At 34.0% G+C, this 20951-nt stretch overlaps 4 protein-coding genes across 4 annotated transcripts; 2 read left to right on the top strand and 2 right to left on the bottom strand.

The window, feature by feature from the left end:
* Nucleotides 1-493: 493 nt before the first annotated feature.
* LOC146901132 (metal transporter Nramp3.2-like) lies at nt 494-3981 on the bottom strand. The gene is made up of 4 exons (XM_085731580.1): nt 3346-3981; nt 2628-2764; nt 1683-2335; nt 494-954 (listed from the first exon to the last, which is right to left on the bottom strand). Exons 1-4 carry the CDS (start codon nt 3879-3881, stop codon nt 733-735), a joined length of 1548 nt encoding a protein of 515 aa, XP_085587706.1. The 5' UTR covers nt 3882-3981; the 3' UTR covers nt 494-732.
* A 2237-nt stretch (nt 3982-6218) lies between these two features.
* On the top strand, nt 6219-6665 carry LOC146901131 (serine/threonine-protein phosphatase 7 long form homolog). The gene has a single exon (XM_085737024.1). The coding sequence runs from the start codon at nt 6219-6221 to the stop codon at nt 6663-6665; it is 447 nt and encodes a 148-aa protein (XP_085593150.1).
* Nucleotides 6666-6839: 174 nt separating this feature from the next.
* LOC146901130 (uncharacterized) lies at nt 6840-7803 on the top strand. The gene is made up of 2 exons (XM_085737023.1): nt 6840-6917; nt 7054-7803. The coding sequence occupies exons 1-2, from the start codon at nt 6840-6842 to the stop codon at nt 7801-7803; spliced, it is 828 nt and encodes a 275-aa protein (XP_085593149.1).
* Nucleotides 7804-9290: 1487 nt separating this feature from the next.
* Nucleotides 9291-9821, bottom strand: LOC146901129 (uncharacterized). The gene has a single exon (XM_085737022.1). It carries the CDS (start codon nt 9819-9821, stop codon nt 9291-9293), a length of 531 nt encoding a protein of 176 aa, XP_085593148.1.
* Nucleotides 9822-20951: the final 11130 nt, after the last annotated feature.

Genomic DNA, 20951 nt, shown 5'->3' with positions numbered 1-20951 from the left:
ATGATTTTAAAGATGTTATGGTTTGATGACAACACTATTAGGAATCATGGAGTTGTTGGTTTGGGTGGCTTGGTGCAATTTGATAGTGATGATTGCATAATTGGATTATATGGTGGTCACGTTGCCTACAATAATAACCTTCATGTAGAATTATGAGCCATTTTGTAAAGGCTTGGCATTAATTTAATTTCTTTTTATATTTTTAGGGTCATGCTAACTAGGGTAGTTAAGAAAGTAAAAAGTATTAACTTTTAAAGAGTTAAATATATCAATTTTCACCGCTTTTCAACACAACATTTCTATATTAGTTTCCTTAACAAGTGTCACATGGACACTCTTTAGCCTTTTCTTTATTTTTATTTAGGATGTTCATCACTATGATTAGTGAGTATTTCTCCCTTGTCTTCGGATCATGAAAAGTAATCTTATCGTGAACTTTTCAGGATCCTCTTCTATTCTTTTGTTGTGAAAACCCAAAACCCTAATCTAGCTCTTTTTAAAACATTATCCTCTTAATTTAATATTGCAGAAAGTAGAGTAGCCTAAAGATATTACAACAAAGTTCATGCACTACATGTGTTTCCAAAGCCCCAAAAACAAAATTTCAAAGCAATATAACACCTAAAATCCACCCTGAATTATTTATAATTTGCAGGGGCCTATTGCGTCATGAAAGCCAATGGTACAACGATACTACTTCCTAGTCTGCAGTTCTAAGGATCCATTATTCACTCAACTATCTGAGGGAAGTATCGCCTTTGGTCGTGTTATGTTTTGCCAAGGTGAAAATGTAGTCGCCCGCAGAATAAGATATATTATGAATGCAACATATGCTGCAGTTATTGTACATACTACAGCACCAACTATTATTCCATTCACTTCAGCTGAGAAGAATTCCAGCAACAGATAGCCGTTAATCACTGTCACAAGAGCAGCCACACTCCACGAAAAAATCTGTATCCATAACAGAAACCAATTAGCATTTTACTTAATACAAGAGTATTAATTAATTGATGAGACAAACTTGACATGAATGAGGTTAAAGGTATAACAACATCCGCAAGATAAGAGGAACAAGTACATTGTAGATGTCTTATAGATAGTTGATGTAAAAGTCAAAGTTGAATCATATGCAGTTTCCAACAGCAGGATACTTAATATACTGCCTAACACACAATACTGAACCGATTATAAATTCATGGTCAAAATTAAAACTAACAAAAAGGGATAAAAAAAAACATGTAGTATTGTATCAAGTACTTGGAATGACCTGAAGATGGTAGAGGGAAAACCTGTAATGAAACTAGTTCACTGCATACACCACTTCCACACCTCCTTTCAATTCTCAATACACGACGGTATAATCATGACCACTGATTTGTCTTTTTAGAATCTAACTCTAAATTGCAAAAAATGATTCTGAATTCATGGGCCAATTCTAAATTTTCTTCTGTTTGAACTGCCAGAAGAAAGCGTCTATACTAGGCCACTTATGAATTATATTCTTCCTATGTAAATTATGATTTCATTTGATTGATGAATAACTCAGGCATATCAGACAGCAATTTCACACAGAATGCAAAAAATCGGCATCATCAACTCTTTTACCAAACACATAAGCCAATGAAGAGTATCTGATAAGTAACTGTCATAAACAAACTGCAGATTAAAGGATAATATACCTTGAGGACAGGGCCGATTTTGAAAGTGCCCATTATCTGCTCCTTCGACACAAGACAAAGCAAAGGAATAAGTGCAAAGGGAATTTGAACAGACTGAAGTACATTAAGCCACTCATTCAGAACATCCAGTGAGTCCTCAGTAGCATCAAACATAAGAGCAACTATCATGGTTGGGACTATTGCAAAACTACGAGTAATCAACGCCCTCATCCATTTCTTCAACCTTAAATTTAGAAAACCTCCCATGATAAATTGTCCAGCATAAGTACCAGTTATAGTGCTACTTTGACCAGCTGCCAACAACCCAATACCCCATATATACAATATCGGAAAAACTCCACCTCCATATGTCTCCTGAAGATACTGTCCTGCATTTTCAAGGCCTATTTTATTTGCTATTTCGGAACCATAAAACCCCTTCGCAAACACAGCTGTGACGAATATGTTAATGATAAAGGAGACTATCAAGGCAATTGTTGACTCTATTGAGTAATAGTTAAGCGCTTCTTGAACTCGGCCTTTGTTGCTGTGATCAACTTGCCTTGACTGAACAAGAGCCGAATGCAAGAATACATTGTGAGGCATTATAAGACATCCCACAACTCCAACAGCTTGCTGTATAGTTCTGGAGCTGAGTTTTGGAACCAAAATGCCTACAAAGATGAAATCAGACTCCAAATCATATTCAAAGCAAGAAGCAAAACCAAACTAACAATTTACTTATAGTGGTTTTATAAATATAGCATTGACAAGAACACCGAACACGACACTAACACGTCGACACTGATAATAATTTCAGAAAATAAAAGTAATTGAATGTAATTACATGTGTCGTTGTCGTGTCAATGTCAAACACGCCTTTAATATGAACTGTCAGTGCTACATAGGATTTAAATTTTGCACAGGTCCTAACTCCTAAATTAGTGAAATAAACAAAACTCTTACCAACTAGAAGTTCCTTGCCACTTGGCTTTGCCTCACCAAACATCCATGCAAAAGCAAGTGCCATTACACCAATGAGAACAGCAAAAAAAGCCTCCAATGTCCTCACACCATAGTTCTCAAGAAAGAGAAAAATAAAACTGCAGCAAACAAACAAGGCAACAAAGCACACACATATGTTAAGTTTTATTTGGAGTTACCATAACATCCAAAATGTTGTTACAGAAAAGACTCCAGAACATATTATCAATCATGCTACAAGACAACCTATGAAAATATTAGAGAGCTTAGTGTGTGTTTGATTCTACGGTAATACAAATTGATTTTGATTGAACTGATTTTAGTTAAAACTGAGTTGAATATAAAGTGATTTATGTTTAGATACATTCATGTTAAAATGAGTTGAACAATAAATTTAAGTGTAAAAATCGTGTTTAGAGTCAAAAGCTACAAACCTAACTCCAAGTTATAATCAATTCTAAATGCAAATTAAATTCAAATTGACATAACCAAACGTGTCAAAATCAATTTTACTTATCTAGATCACTTTATCTCTTCCTACCATGAAACCAAACACAAATTTTGAATTGATTAAGCAAAACCTTGCAATTACCTAAGCATAAAAATCATAAACTTTGGGAACTATAGCAATCACAAAAAATCCAACAGAATCAAATAAACTAAAAAGAAGCAAAATGGATAATTAGTAAATTACACTTACCAATCAAGAGCAGTAATGACAACACCAGCCCAAAGAGGAATAACTCCATTACTAAGAATCCTAATAGCAATAGCACTACCAATAACCTCTTGTATATCAGAACCAATAAGAGCAAACTCAGCCATAACCCAAAGCACATACCTAGCCCATCTAGGATACTCCTCCCTACAAAGCTCAGCCAAATGCTTTCCAGTAGCCACACCAAGCCTTGCTGACAGAAGCTGAATCAAAAGTCCCATAGCTGTGGCCCACATAAGAAGCCATAACAAAGAATACCCTGCAATGGCACCAGCTTGAAGGTCTCCTTCTAAGTTCCCTGGATCCAAAAACGCTATGCTCATTAGAAAACCAGGTCCTGTGAATAGCCATAGCTTCTTCCATGAAAATGGTGGAACTGAGGTACCCCAGTTTGTGGATTCGTCTATTCCTACCACTACTATCTTTTCTGATGAATCATATGCTGTTTCTTGTGGTTTTTGTTCTTCTTGTTCTTCCACTATAAGTGGTTGTGATTGTTCTTGTGAATTTGGATACATAATTTGATGATATTTGAATTTGATGATCAATTCAAGTGTTGATCATTTGTATAAAAAACGTTGACAAATGAAAATGGAAAATTCGGATTTTTGGTGTGGCGAAAGTGTTGAGAATATTTTCTCAGATATAAAATGGTGTGACATGTGTTAAAGTGTGACATGCCACGTGCATGTCTCATTCTAAAATTTAACATGTTGTGTTTTTTTAACCTGTTTATGTTTGTGCTTTACAAGGAGAATTTTGTTTCTTTCCTTATGGAGGGAGACGGTTCGTGGGATGAGACTGTGAAGTGTGCGGAGCTTTAACTGTGCGTGTGCGGTCCTACATCTTTGCGTGCAGTTGCATGCTTTTGTGACACGTCATCTTCTTGAAGTTACGGTTGTGATGTTTATATGTATGTGTAAATAGAATCTGTCACATCATACTTAATTGCTTCTAAGGATTTGTTTATTTTAATGTATCGATTAATTTTGTGATGTTTATGTTGATGATTATGGAATTGCCCTTTTTATTATGTGGATATAATATCTACTGTAAAAAAAATTATTCAAAAAATTATCTAATTATGATAGAAAATAATTACAGAAAAATAATTATAATTAATTATAACTAATATTCTATTTCTTGTCAAAAAAAAAAACTAATATTCTATTTTATCACACCCCGCAATCAAAGCGAGAGGTTCACAGACGCTAAGGATTTGTTTACTTTAATGTGTTTGTGATGTTATGTTAATGACTATGATAAATGATTTAATATTATTCTTTTGAGCTTTTGTTAATTTTGTTGTTTTTGTTTTAATGCTAATCAACATCTTTTTTAAAAGAAAAAAACAACTTTTTTATGTAACTTTTTACAACTTGATTGTTACAAAAACAAACTATGTTGCATTTATCATGAAAAAAATATAAGAGAATAGGCAACAAATAAATTTTTGGTAAAAATAAGATAATTAACAAATTGGCGTACTATTCTCTCCTTTTCAAACCCTAGTCGTCACCCCCTTTCTTCTTCTTTTTAGAGGGGTGATTAAGGGTCAATTTTTACCCAAAAATCACTCCTCCGAATTGTTTTTCCTTCTATCCTAATTGAATAAGTGATTTCACATATTTTCTGTTTTCTTTCGTTTGTTTTTGTGATTTCGTCGTCTTTGAACAACTCTGTTTGTTTTGATTTCCTGTCTTTGTGCGGTGTGTTTTTTATTTCCCGTCTTAGTGCGGTGTTTATTTGATTCAGGTTGAAAGATTAGCTTTGAGCAAGTGCAGATCCGATTAATGACAATGATTTTGGCGCTGTAACGTTGTAGATCCGGAGACATGAGTATTCCGGAGACATGAATATAGTCATATTAGTCATATTTGTAGGCATATGTACTTTGCCGTTTTATGCTATTAACATGGATGTTGTGAGTTTGTTCACAGATTCATCTTTTTTGTTTTTGGCGAATTTGGATTTGTATTGTATCGATGCACTCTATCAATTTGAATGAATGAATATCATTTATTTTTGTCAAAAAAAAAAAAATTGACGTACTCAACATCATACTTAGTAGCAAAATAAGGAAAATCCGCCAACACAAAACAAATCCTAAAATAAATTCAATAAACACAATAAATTCAAAATGATAAAATAAGTCTTAAAAAAATCGAGTTAAGCAGGCCGCTCCATGCCCTCCCTGTTTTTCAACGAGTTAAGCTGGACGAGCCCACTATAGGAAACGAGTTCAAAACTTCGACTCAGCCCGCCAAAAGTAGCGGACTAAACAGGCCGGCCCAGCGGGTTGGGCTTGTTTTGCCACCTCCTACATACTCCATCCGTCTCAAAATAATAGTTGTGTTAAGATTTGTGCACGATTTTTAAGGAAATGATTAATTGCGTTAAATCTAATGATAAAATTAGTATTATTTACAAAAAAAATACTCTTATTGGTTGTAGTTAATGAAGTAGTTATGTTAAATGAAATTCAATAAATAAGGATATAATTGTGAAATAATAATAAATGATACATTAATATTCTAAATTTAAATTGGCGCGCGTGATTTAAATTTATATTACGTACACCAATTTAAATTTATACTGTTATGTCTTAACTTTTTTTATTTAAATGTTTACAATATTTTAAATATGTGTTGCATAATTTTTTTTATTGTTTGAGTAATTTGTTATATGCGATACTTAAAAAATATTATATCAACATATGCAGTTGTATGTTTTTTTTTCAATTATTGTTTGGTTAAATTTAAATTACGTGCGCCAATTTAAATTTATATTGCTATGTCTTAACTTTTTTATTTAAATGTTTACAATGCTTTAAATATGTGTTGCATACAAATTTTATGTTGTGTTTTTTATTATTTCAAATTCGTAAGATTCGTAAAGTTAAAGCCATTAATCATGGGGCTAAGGTTTTGGATCTCCGACGTCCACCAAATAATCAAGTGTGGTTTTGGGGTCCGTTGAGGGCGAGCAGTCTACATGATTTGGTTTATACAGAATACGACAATGTGCCTCATGCTTTGCTTATGGCTTCGTGTGAGAGGTGGCATACCGAGACCAACAATTTTCACTTGCCTGTAGGGGAGATGAGCATTACTTTGGATGTAGCGTGTCTGGTGCATATTCCCATTAAAGGGCGGATGTTGAACAATTCAAAGAAGGTTTCTCAGGTTACTGAAGTGGAGTTGATGGTGGCACACTTAGGTGTGACACATACTATTGTTGTGAGTAATTGCAAGGAAGAATATGGTGCTTACATTAGTTATAAGACACTGAAGATGCTTTAAGAGGACCACCTCTCTATCGCTACCAGATTGCAAGATGCACAGATGATGAAGCAGATACAAGAGAGGGATAAGCGCAAGGATGCTTGCGTGAAGTGTTTCCTCTTATATTTGGTTGGATGTTTGTTGTTTGGCGATAAAAGCAACAAACTCATCGAGTTGATATATCTGACGACGATGGAGGACTATGCGACGATGAGTGATTATATGTGGGGAGGGATGACATTGGCATACCTTTACCACTGTCTATCTGAGGTTTCTTTTCCTGATGGCAAAGCTCTTGGGGGGAAGTGTTACACTGCTCATGGTAATAAATTTTGTAACACTTTTGAACCTTAACACTTTTTTTCTTGGTAATAACTTATAAATGTGATTTGTTTGGTTTGTGCAGGCATGGTTTTTGGCGCATTTTCCTGATCTTTACAGTGTTGATGAAAGTCCAAAGTATTTCTCAAACTATCTGATCGCATCCAAATGGGAGATAGAAAGGGGTCATGGAGAGGGGAAGACCTACTATATGTTGCTTGATAGTATGGAGAATGATGACATATGTTGGATGTCGTACGAGGAACACATAGAGATCCAGAAGTTTCTGGAGATATTTTGGTACTCGGGTTGGATCATGTGCGGTGTTGAGAAGGTGTGCCGTCACTTGCCTGAGAGAGTTAAACGGCAGTACGGATATGTGCAGGACATCCCTAGATATCTGACATACGTTCTTTCTATGCGGGCTTCTCATACTCCGCACGCTTTCATCGACTTTCGTCCTCACACCACTAAGGAAGAAAGTTGGGGTCAGCCGACAAAAGATATACCATGGTGGTTCGAGGATGGAAATATGTTATGGTACGGACGGGTGTCTCTCCCTCAGATTTTCCCACCTATTATGGGATCTCCTTCGAGGCCAGCAAATGAGGAGCAGATCATTGCAGACCAACATCAGCACCAGGAAAGAGGCTCGCCTGATACCTATGATATGGTTAGTGGTGTTGTTTTCCAAGCTGATGATTACTTGGGTCAAGAGGGGATGACCAGTGACCAGTTGTATGCGGCATTGCGCCATGTTAGGGAGCAGTTGGCACCTGTATTGACCAGGAGGTGCGGAGGCAGCAACAAAAGCAAGACCAAGACTTATTTTTAAGAGTTTTTAGTACTGATGTTTAAGAGTTGTTTTTCGTGACATTTTTTAGTTTATTGTTAATTTCATGACATTTTTTTACTTTCGTTGGGATATCTTACTTTCTTTGAATGGTTAAAATGTTGGTTAAATTAAGTTTGTGAATTTACGCCAATTTGCTTTGTGATCTGAAATATTCTATGTTTAGGCTTAATTATGTGCAAAAACATTTCAACCGGTTGAGTTATGTGTTTTAAACACATAACATGTTCAGAAAATGAAGCTTCTGCCAATGCATAGGCATCGGGGCGCATCGGCAGTTAACTGCCGAGGAAAAAGCAGCCAGCTGCAACTGCAGTTAACTGCCGAAGGGAATTTGTCTCTTTCACATGTGTTTTTCAGCCTTCTTTAGTGTGTGAACAACAATTTTCAAATATATCTAGACCAAATCCACTAAAAGAAAAAAAAAATAAGTATAAAGCCCATTAGAACAAATTTTATTTGGGTTTAATTTATTAAAAAAAAAAGAAAAAACTTTTATAAATAAAAAAGTTAAATCAAAAAAACTTTTATAAATACGCAAGAGATCATCCGTATGGGAGACAAGATGAATAAGATCATTATTCGCGCACATTGATTTCTCTCTCTGAGAGTGTGACATAATATAATGTTACTTTGCTCAATCAAGTCATTAACGTCTTGAACTAAAACGACATAAACATGAAACTTGGAAGTTGGGGCTTTGATGGAGTTAATACACTGAAGAGAGTCGGAATAACAGACAAGTTCTTCAATATCCATAACTTGACATGAAGGATGTCATAAGATCCTCAAATGTAGCTTGAAAAACCCGATAAATAATAACATACACTATTTCTAATAACCCCACATTAGCCAGCTCTAACGGGCAAGCCTAGGCAACTACCATCAATGTAAAGAATGATGCAAGAATGATTACTATTGCTCCATTTAATGAATCTTTCACTAGACATAGCATTGAAATTAACAAAAAAGCAAATTTTGAGGTTATCCACCATAATTTGAATATTGAAACCATACTTCGAATTTTGAGGTTATTTTCTTGTGGGTTTATCCTTGATACAAACAACTACACTGTTATTGAATCCATGATTTTGAAGTTTCTGCAACCACAACATGTTTGTGATTGAGGACGCATCAATTACATTTAACTGAAGTTCTCTAATATTTTAAGGATTGCAAATGTAACCACACCATGAATTTGAATTGCGATAAGGAGTTGGAGTTACAATTACGTTGCAAACTTTATATTGTAGCAAAATGTGAAAATAATCTAACAAATGTAATGCCATTGCAAGACTTCAAAAGTCTTAATATTGCAGATGCAATTGCAGTTGTCGCGGCAAATTAAAACGATTATTACCACACTCCATTAAAACAATTTGCAAGTAACATTTAATTTATCATAAGAAAATTGAAAACAAAGCACTAGTGTAAATGAGGACTCTGAAATAGGAACAAATGCATCAAAATCAAAGCCGAAGATCTAAGTCAAGCTTATGTTTATCTGATTCTTGCATTCGAAAGCTTCCATGCCATACAAGGGGTGTCAATGTCATTCCAATAAAAGAATTGTCATCATTATTTAATCGAGCTTCCACCATAGTAGCAGCTCTTTCTCTTTTTGGCTTGTGCACAAGAGAGTGAGGCTGGATTCCTAGTGACCGAGCAACCAAAGAATTTTGAGATAATTGGTAATTTCTAGCTGCTTCTCTTTCCCTTTTGTGTGCATTTTGGTGACCCCCTAAGGCTTGTGAATTGTAAAACTTTCTCATGCAGAAGTTGCATGAGTATGTCTTTTTGTTGTGAAGAGGTTTGCATGAGTATGTCTTTTTGTTGTGAAGAGGTTTTGATGATTGAGAATCTTGGTGTAGAGGCATGTTTCCTTTGGTACCTAAACTCAACCATTCTCCTATACTATGTGATTCATCATCATCATCATCAAGATTTTGTTTATTGATTGAGGCTTTCTCATTGTCATTGCTCTCCTTAAAGAAGGTCATAGTAACGATTAATCTTTAAGATTGGAATGGTTTTGTGGTATATGAGAATAGAAATGCAAGTTCTTAAATAATTATTTGATCAAGGAAAAAAGGGAGTACGGGACTATTGAGTGTGGGGGCTGAATAATATTATTTGGTGAGTTTATGATGTCACCACTGCGACATGTTATGTGTTTCCACTGAGTCTTGCATATACTTTTGAGGGAGAATTGGGATTTGGGACGATGCTATTGTCCTCATATGCAAACAAAATAGCAGCAATCTTGATTTTTAATGCGTGTTTTACATAATCTCTAAATGTATCGAAATTATATAATATTTTTTTTTTGGTTTATAAAATGATATAAATATTTTTAGCGGCTTTTTTGTTAGTATTTTGTTTTCCTTAATCATTAAATTGATTATCTAATACTCGATTCAATGACTAAAATAACTAATAAAAAACATTTATAAATACTCCCTCCGTTTCAAAATGAGTGTCGCTTTAGCCAAAAAATATTGTTTCAAAATGAATGTCGTTTTACATTTCCAATACAACTTTAATTTTTTTCTTCCAACTTTACCCTCAATAAATACTCCAACTTTTCTCTCACACAATTTCCAACGCAACTTTATGTTTGTCTTTTACTTATAAAGTAAAGGGCAATTTAGTAAAAGTGTTATATCTAATGATTATTTCATTCCATTTCTTAATCTGTGTGCCAATACCTAAAACGACACTCATTTTGAAACGGAGGGAGTATATTTGAAAATTTCGATACATAAAGTTTTACCTAGTCAATAGTCAAAGTGATTATTTATGCGTGATACCATAGTTTTGAAAACCGGACCGGACCGGCCGGTTCAACCGGTCCGACCGTGAACCGGAGGTGTAACCGGTTCGGTTTACATATTAGATCGGTCATGTTATCGAACCGGTGAGAACCGGAAAAACTCGCTTAAAACCGGCGAACAGGCAGTTTACTGAGCTAACCGGTTTTCTGGAAAATCAACTATTTTATATATTAAAAAAATGAAATCTGCACCTGGCAAGGATTATTTATGCGTGATAGTGATACAATGGTATTACTCTTTTTTTTTTTTTTTTTTTTCACAAAACAATGGTATTACTCTTAGCAAATTATTGTGGTTTACACTTACACTTACAGCATCTCAATAGGCTGTTGCTGTCGTGGACATAGGATAGAGACCACTTCAATGTTGAAAGCGTATTGCATTTTATACTTCAAGACACTAAACTGTTAGTAATATGCTTCCAACCGATACTACCTTTACGTAAATTTAACTATAGTTTTTTGAATCGAATTTACTCTTCTATGAATTGGATCCTACTTAATTACTTACTAATATTAACCGATAATTATTAAAAAAAAAACTTAATAGCAGTTTTCGCCAACTAAGAAAAAAAAACTACAATACCGCCCCATAAGTTTTGCAACTGTAGCATTTTTGGCCCCTCAAGGCAAAAAAAATAAAAAAAATAACACGTGACACCTCACTTAGGGTGCTACGTCAGCGTAGACCGAGTCAAAATTGGCCTTGGGGCCAAAACTGCCACAAGTGCAAAACTTAGAGGGCGATTTTGTAGTTTTTTTTCCTTAAGGGGCCAAAATCGCAACTTTAGGAAAGTTAGGGGGTTACAACTGCTATTAAGCAAAAAAAAAAGACAAACCGAACTGTAACAAAAAAAAAAATAGAGCTCTGACAAATTAATTCTAATTTTGTTTTAATTACAAGTATGTTTTGCAAATTGAGGTTATTATAGTTATACATGAGTATCAAAGTCTATTTCTCAAATTTAAAAAAATTACAATATTTATGTATTTGTCTCATATCACACCCATATTAAGTTCATACGATCAATTCTAATCTATAAAGTTTTTTTTTCTAAAAAAACTTTATAGATTAGAATTGATCGTATGAACTTAACTATTGTAATATGCCATGTAATCTCATGTTGAAAGTTAGAAATTTAATGTAGCATTTAGTCCCATGCACCAGGTGCATGCCTTTGTCTTTTCAAGAGCTGTTTGGTTCTGCTAGCTGCGCTAGGCGCAAGAGCAGGTTGTGCGAGGCACAAAGACTAGTACAATACAAACTGATTGGAGTGTATAAAAGGTCATTACTTATTGATTTATTTTTGAGTAATCTCATGAAACTAAATGAGAGAACTTTTAGGAACCTTAGAGACTAATGATTGAGAGTTTTTAGGTCAGATTTAAAAGGTCAGAAAAATACTAATTTTGGAGAATCAAAAGAGGAAATTCTTAAGAAATGGTTGATGCCTTTTAGTGAAAAATTCTAGGAGTGGGGAAAATGGGAAACAACTTGGAAAGTGAAAACAATTGGGTGGTTGTAAGAGGACAAAGGAGAGAAATTTAGGCGATGTTTGAGGAGAACATTCAGAGCTAAATTTTTTGGTCACTTTTGTAACTCTCCAGAACAAAGGAAGAGAGAGGAAAAGATGCATAAATCAGGTTTGCTCTTAGAAAGTTTGTTGAATCTAATTTCTTATAACTATTTGTAATGAATCTTTGATAGTGGATTAGAAAGTTCTCTCACCTCAGATGTTGGTCATTGTTGGCATGAACTATGTCAACAAATTCTTGGCGTGTTGTTCTTTTACCCTCTTTATCTTGTTTTTTCAAGGAACCTCTTTATCTTGTTGTTCTTGCTTTAACTGTGGTTTTGTCTTACACTTGATTTCTAAATTAGATTTAGACATGTTGTTGTTGCTTGAGACAAATTGATTATCGGCTGTCATTGATACTTGCTCCACATATCTAAATTTAGTGGCGGGATACCATACTTGGTTCTAATATACTCCATCCGTTTCAAAATGAATGTCGTTTTAGCCAAAAAAAAATTGTTTCAAAATGAATGTCACTTTCAGTTTCCAATGCAATAATAACTTTTTCTTTTCAATTGTACCCTTCAATTAACACTATGTTACACTACTTCCAAAGTATTATTTTTTCTTTAATGAAAAACAAACCAATAGTTGATTATGATAATTTGGTAAAATTGCTATGACATATGACTATTTTATTCCTTTCCTTAATCTGTGTGCAATTGGCTAAAGCGACACTCATTTTGAAACAGAGGCAGTATTAAGGAATCCCATCATTGTAGATAGATTGCGCATCTTTTCAGTTATAGCCTATAGGTTTAAGTAGTTGTTTTGTTGATTTGATTTAATATATTTGGACATGCTGCAAATGATGATTATGACTTGAGTGTTAGCCTAGTTGAGATCTCCTTGCATAGAAAAAATTGATTGAGTTATATTGGTTATAACTATAAATTGGTTTATTTGATCAATCCGACCATATGAACACCCCTAGTATTGCTAACTGTAACCCATTTTCGAATCAAGAGAACGCATTTAACCCGTTATAAAGTTATAGTGTGTTGATCTACATGGTAAGAATTCAACTCAAATTTCGCTTAAATCTTGTTATCGATGTGATGATCTCTTTGATGGAGACATATCACATATGTAACTATCTTAGTTCTGTGAGTCATGAAGCTTTCCCTCGCCCTACTCAGTCCTTGAAAACCAAACACGCCTATAAAAGATAAAGTTAGTTAATAGTTAATCAAGAGTTAATATAGTTATTTTTGTTGACTTATTTATGTAAACTCATGTATAAATAGAATCTTTTTCCTATTCACTATTGATCAAGTTATCAATAAATGAAATATTTATATAAAAAAAGTAGTTGTAGGCTCCCATACTGGACCTTGAACAACTGTCAAACACTGCTAGATTACTACATTATTAATCGATCTTGGTGATTTAGGAGCCACAAATTTTATATGGAGAAGAACAAGTTTGTGTAGGAACAAGTTACATGCATACAGAGATATTGCATAACATTGCAGTAAATGTTAGATTGGCCAGAGTATGGTCCATCCAAGACAAAAGATGGACTTTATTTTGTTGTTTATAGACACTATTAGTGAAAGAGGGCACATATTGATCAGTAAACAAGAAAAAGAGAACACTATGCTCACTATTAGAAAAATGACTTTAAATACACTAAATAATGCAATCTTTATTTTATTCGAAATAATGCAAATTCTATTTTGGAAGTTAAAAGTTCCCAAAAGTTGTCAATACAATAGTGAGAAAAAGTTAAGGGGAAAGAATTGTCATTGAGTTTTTAAATCAGTTTCTTTCTAGATAGGAAGGTGTGTGGTGTCGAGTTGTAATTGGGCTACGTCCTCAATGCACTTTAGAACCACCACTTATCATTCTTAGAAATCAGAATATTTTTTCTTTAGTGTTGTTCTTAAGAAAGTTTATAATTTTTTGTAAAAAAAAGAAAATTTATAATTTCCTCAGTTGGATTGTGATCTTGAAGATTCGCTAAGATACAATAGATATGTCTAGTTCAAAGGTGTTGAGTTGACATGAGATGTTCGAAATTAACCAGTAGTTTCAAAAGTTTTAAAAATTAAGCACTAGAATTTTTAAAGAAAAGATTTGTCGCTCATGTGATTTTATCCGACTCAAAAAATTAATCTTTATATTGTATTTAAGAATGTGATTCATACTGAAATGATTGTTATCTTTGTTGATATATGATAGACAAATTTGTCGTCCAAAGCAAGATGGTGGCCTCAGATTTCAAAGTCTTCTCATACAAAATTAAGATTAATGTCGTATAAGCTTGCTTGGCAAATGATTGTTGATCCTTTTTTTTTTTTTTTTAATATAATCTCTTTCTATATCTTTTCTTTTTTGGATGGGGGTGAGGATACTCGTAAAATTAATTGGTTCTGTTGGAACAAAAGTTGCTCTAAGAAGGAGGTATGAAGTTTGCAGGTTTGGAAGATTAGAGAATTTAATTTGGCTTTGCTAGGAAAATAGTGTTGGAGATTATATGTTGATAAGGGAGGGTTATGGCTTAAACTTAAAGTGTTGGCGGCAAAATACGGGGGTAGATTAAGGGTGGGGTTCAAAGGCGTCGTGTTGGTGAAACGATTTATGTGGTATTAGAAAGGGTGTAGATGTACATGAGGGTGGTTGGTATGCGAATGAGATGGGCATCTTTTGGGGAAGACGAAATCACTTTCTTTTGGAACGACCCTTGGTTGGAGGGAGGACCTTTATGAGTTAGATTTAGAAGGATTTTTGATATTTTTGTGAATACAGATATATTTCAGTGGCAGAGATGAAGATGTTAGGTTGGGGGTCGAGGGAGATGAGTGGAGATGGATGAGGAGGCTTTTGTATGGGAGGACAACTTGGATGGGGATTGTTGCTCTTTGTTGGATAATACTTCATTTGTCCATAATTATATGACGCTATGACAGTTTCACACTTACTAGGAAATGTAATTAATTTTGTATGGACAATAGATATTATGCGTTATTTTACAAAATTGTCATGAGAAAGATAAATTAAAGAATTGAAAGAAGAGAGAGTAATAAATAGTTAAGGGTATAATAGGAAAAATTACAATAATGTTTCATTGGTATTATAAAGCGACATATAATTTGGGACAAATTTTTTGGCGAGTGCTCTTTTTAGTAAAAGTGTTCAAGATATGGAAGTTAAGTTTGACATGACCACTAGATAGAATGCAGTTTTAGGATGTTTGCAAGCAGCACATGCTCATGATTTTCTTCTAACTATCTCGATTGATGGGTTATGTCAGCATATATCACTAGTGGAGTATCTTACTATCCTTAGATATCGCATTATGATTCCACTATTTTCTATTGATGAGACGTGCCCTTTTTTTTTAATAGCAAATATTATTCTCGACGAGAAAATGCAAGAAGCAATAAAACTCGAGGAAAAAAGGGAGAAGCATACTAATAACAAGATGCCGCATATATACGGAACACCTAACCCCAAAGAATACAACAAAGGCACAAACCGGTCTTGAGGCCGACATATACTTACGAGAGATGACCGCAAACATATCCCTGCCTCAACACCTACACACCAAAACTGTTTGTCGTAAGGCATGCCTGGATACTTTTGGGGAGCATGCAGTTCATCGTAAGTAGCTTCCTAGTTTTAAGTACATGCATGACTTTGTTAGGGATGTACCTTTTGATATATTCAGGCGGGCGGGAGTATCAGTTAAGAAGGAGGCACCTATGAACTTCCTGACTAATCCACTAGATAGAAGATTGACACTTAGGTATGCAGATGTTATGGTGTACAGATGGATAGGAGAAAAATATGCATGTGTGGACTTGACAGGGTTTCACCACTTGTTGGATTAGGGGTCGAGGCTTTTACGGTGGAACAAGCAGCCCTAAGAGATGCGTCAAGCAAAGTGGCCAAACATGACAAAGTATGTTATGACAATCAACATGCTTTCATACCGTTTAGTTTTGACACTTTCGATTTCCTAGCACCAGAGGTTGTTGACCTTCTACATAGAGTTCAAAGGGTCATGCATAACAATGTCATGTCTCCTAGGTCCATGAATGTTGTGTTTATGAGGATTGATTTTGCCATCCAAAAAAGCCTAGCGACGCAACTTGTTGCCCGCTTGCCTTCTATTCATGTGTAAGTAATTCTTTTCTATATTATATATATAAATGGGTCACCACAAATATTTCACTTTTGTTTATGTATTTCATAAATAAAGTTCTTAATTTCTTTTGAAAAATAAAGATGACACAAACCCGGCTCAAAATACCCTATCGACCCTTACTTTAATTAATTCAATCCTATTTAATCTTTATTGGTAACCATTAATTCCTACTTTATGATTTAGAACATCAATAGCAAATAATTAAGGTTTAAATATTTAAAAGATCTCTGTAAGTTTGCATGTTTTCGGTTCTCGTCCCTTATTTTACTTTCTAAAATAAACCATGTAAGTTATTAATCTTTTGGTTTTCGCCCCTCCTGTTAGCTTCTGTTACAAAAACGCACATGTAGCAAACAGAGGATGACATGGCAGTGTCTGCAGTGGCAAACTTGATGAACCTAGTGTGACCAAAACCAAAAAACAAAATTTGTAAAGGGACAAAAAACGAGAAGACGAAAAATTCAAATTTATTTTACATTTCTTCATGTTCTTCCCACATCTTCATCTTCATCACTATCATCGTCTTCATAAACTTTATCTTCATCATCAAACAAACACATAAATTCATCACTTCAAAATAAATAAAAAATCCATCAACTCAAAACAACAACAAACAGAATCTCACAACTACACTACAACTTCTTTTTCTGTTTTTTTTTTCATGTGTTTGAGATTAAAACACATCAATCCAACACCTTCAACTATACCTTCATGTGATAAATTCCCTTATATTTCTTCTCACAAACAACAAAATCAAATTAAACCAATATGCTCACTGTTCAACCTGCAATCCAATTTCACACACATTTTAAAATCATTTACACCAAACATACACAATAAAATTGTTCAAAATAAAACTCATCTCAATTCAACATTCCAACATATTTTTCAATTCCATTTATTATCACTCTAGATCTTCAAATGAAAACAACATTCATATCAAACCTTTCTCTTATAATCCAATTTCACACAATAATCTTCAAAATCAACCGAAAAAAAGTACACGACCCAAAGGCTCAAAACAAAAATGATGAGATGCGAATTCAAAGAATTGACAAAGAAATTATTTGGGATGACCAAGAAACAGCAGAGACGTGAGAACAATGATGAGACGAGAGTTGGTAATAAAAAAAAACATAAAATCCATTCTTTAGGTTTTTCAATTTGAGAATTTTGTGAATTTTTTTCAATATTGGGAATTCGAACATTCTCGATGAGGATAATGTTGTTATAATTTGATTATGATATTATCAATAAGAGTTTTGTTGGGACTATGGACATTGTTGATTTTAGTGTTGAGGTGTAAATCTGACAATTATCAATGAGGATTTTGTTTAGGTTTGTGAGAAGTTGTCTATTAAGGGCGAGATGATGATTTTTTGAGTTTTTTTCTCTCTCTTTTCTGGTTTTTTTTTTTTTTGGTTTTTTTGATGAATTTTTGAAGATAATGATGAAGATGAAAAAGAGGTGGATGAAGAAATGTATTTTTTTTTCTCGTTTTTTGGTTACTAATTTTTTTTTGGCTTTGGTCCCTCTACATATTTCGTTTTTTGGTTTTCGTCTAAATCACTAACTCATCATCAAGTTTGCCATGTCAACATCGTTTGTCACGTCAGACACTACCATGTCATCCTCTGTTTGCCACATATACATATTTTTTTTTTTGGCTTTGGTCCCTCTACAAATTTCGTTTTTTGGTTTTCTTCTAAATCACTAACTCATCATCAAGTTTGCCATGTCAACATCGTTTGTCACGTCAGACACTACCATGTCATCCTCTGTTTGCCACATATACATTTTTGTAACATAAGCTAACCGGAGGGACAAAAACCAATAACTAAACATAACATTTACACCAAATATCTTCGCTTTTTCCAATTGTTTGTATTGACATTAACATTTTTTTTTGAAGAAACTAAATTAGCCCATCTAAATTGACACCGGAGAGAATCGAACCTGAGACCTCAAGGAGGAGCACACTCCTAGGTCCCAATCTATTACCACCAGACCAACCTAAGTGGGTTTGTATTGACATTAACCTACAATACAGCAAAGAACCACAAATTGGAAAGTAAGTAAGTTTTATTTTGTGGTTGGAAAATATTTTAGGAACAATCCAAATCCATATACAGTTGGGGTTAGTATCCACTTGGTACTGTCTAGTGCCAACTAGCTTTTTCTTTTGCCTTCAAGAATAAAGCACTCGGTATTGGCTGATATATGCATGGAGAATCAAACTCACATCAAACTATCAACATCAAAGCATTTTTTGAGAGAAATCCAAACAAGGAAGCAAACAATTATGTTTTGGTTTTGATATGGTTATAAGGATCAAGGAATATCAAGAGTCAGCTTAGCTGGCATACTATGGTATTTTCTATGTATCTTCTGCTAGGTTTAATCCTTTATTAATGTGAGAGAATTTCGAAAAAATATTTGGAATGTAGGGTTGTATTGATATAACAAGTAACACGATTTTTAGTTGGCCCAGTGGGTGTGTCCCTTTGGGTTTAACGAAGGGATGCAATTTTCTGCTTGCACTAGGATTCAAATTTGAAACAGTGATATGAAAAGGTACGAGCGTCTGCCCACGGGGTGTTTGTGTTTCTTTTTCTTAACATCGAACCTTAGTAGATAAAGATTATCCTACAATTTAAAAAAATCACCCTCGTTCCGATCCATTTAAAAACTACATAGCAAATTCTTTCAACAAAGTTACATCGACGGAACAAATGATCATCTACCTTTTGAATATCCAGGCACCACACAAATTTGAAGTGACACCAACCGGCAAAGCTCCTTTATGGAGTAAATGGGCAATTACCCTCTGAAATTGTAAGTTTCGTGAATTATCCTCTGAAATTAACAAAACGTCAATTACCCCCCTGAAATTGCACAACGTTAATCAATTTACTCCCTCCGTCAAATTTTTCTGTTAGTCAACATGATGTTTTACAAATACCCCCTGAAGTTTTGCACTTATGTGCAAAATGCCCCCGAACTTGAAAATTTATATTTTTTTTCTTATCTTTAACTCAAAAGATATTAAAGACAAACAATTAACAGTTAACTTTAATATTTTACATTGCTCTTTCATTCTTAAAGGGGTCTGTTATTTTATTTTGTTTCTGTTATGCCATTTGATTGTTCAATTCTCCATAACGTATGACTTATTTAAATAGAGACACGCCAATTCACAACAAAGTAAGCTAGAGATACGCATTCCTCATGAATAATTAATTCTAGCAGTTTCTTAAGATAAGTTTGAATAAAATTATTCTATCTTAAAAATTGAACTAAACATGCATTTTGCTAAAGTAATATGAAGTTATTAATTCTGCATTATTTTTAGAGGATATATGATAATTGTAACCTTAAATATTAAAGATAACCGTTAATTGTTTGTCTTTAATATCTTTTGAGTCAAGGATAAGAAAAAAACATATAAATTTTTAAGTTTAGGAGGCATTTTGCACATAAGTGCAAAACTTCAGGGGGGGTATTTGCAAAACGTTATGTTGACTAACAGAAAAATTTGACGGAGGGGGTAAATTGATTAACGTTGTGCAATTTCAGAGGGGTAATTGACGTTTTGTTAATTTCAGGGGGGTAATTGACGAAACTTACAATTTCAGGGGGTAATTGCCTATTTATGGGATAAGTTTGAACGAGTCGAGAGTCTACCAAAAATTAATTTCCAAGAGAAAATTTGGATTTTTCGAAGAGCCAATCTAGTTCAAATACCCCTTAGTTATCTTCTAGACGCCGCACTTAAATCCTCCGGAGAAAGAATCTTACCGTTCAAAGTGACATATATAGATTTCAATCTGAAGATGCTCGTTGATTCAAGGACCCAAATTCATCTATCTTTCTTGTTTTTGATCCGAATAGTGTAGAGGTGATTCAGAAGCTCCCCTAACAAGTGTTCATCCCTTCCAAAAAGATCTCTCCTCCAATCAAAGTCTCAACGCTATTCTTCATCAACCCAAGAGAAAAATTAGGTTGCATTTTGAGATATTTTCTCTTATTTTTACCTAACCGATATGGATCAAGTCACTGTCTTACATGTATGTCACAACAAAGATAATCATGAACTTGTTTACGTTGGATTTTCGTAAACAACCGCTGGTTTACAAATGGTAACTTGCAAGATCAACCAGTAAATCTTAGGACATATTGTGTTTGTTCTTGTTGTTAGAAATTCTGCGTTTTTGATGCCAAAAATATAAGAAATATGATAAAAACAATCGAATTCAATCCACTTGAACTCAATCGAACTTAATAAAGTAAAGTGCAAGAACACTTAAAGAACAAAGGGTAAATTGCATTGATTAAACAAAGGTTGGTACACAGATTCATACATTGCAACTTGTGACTCGTTTCTCGCTTCCATACGGATACTTTGAGTATAAGTTTGTATGACGGAATTGTGACCTGTTTTTCCTATGAAAAACTACTATTTATACTAAGTCTAAAAATAACTACACTTCTTTGAAATTCAAACTACAACTGCCACAAGTCGACAGTTTTACTTATTTGAAAACAAACTTAAAATAAAAACTGACTT

The sequence above is a fragment of the Medicago sativa genome, chromosome 8, assembly GCF_051527215.1.
Source record: "Medicago sativa cultivar Bolivia chromosome 8, Bolivia_mono, whole genome shotgun sequence".
Lineage (NCBI taxonomy): Eukaryota > Viridiplantae > Streptophyta > Magnoliopsida > Fabales > Fabaceae > Medicago > Medicago sativa.
Note: the sequence above shows the minus strand (reverse complement) of the source record. Positions and strands in the feature narration are given on the sequence as shown.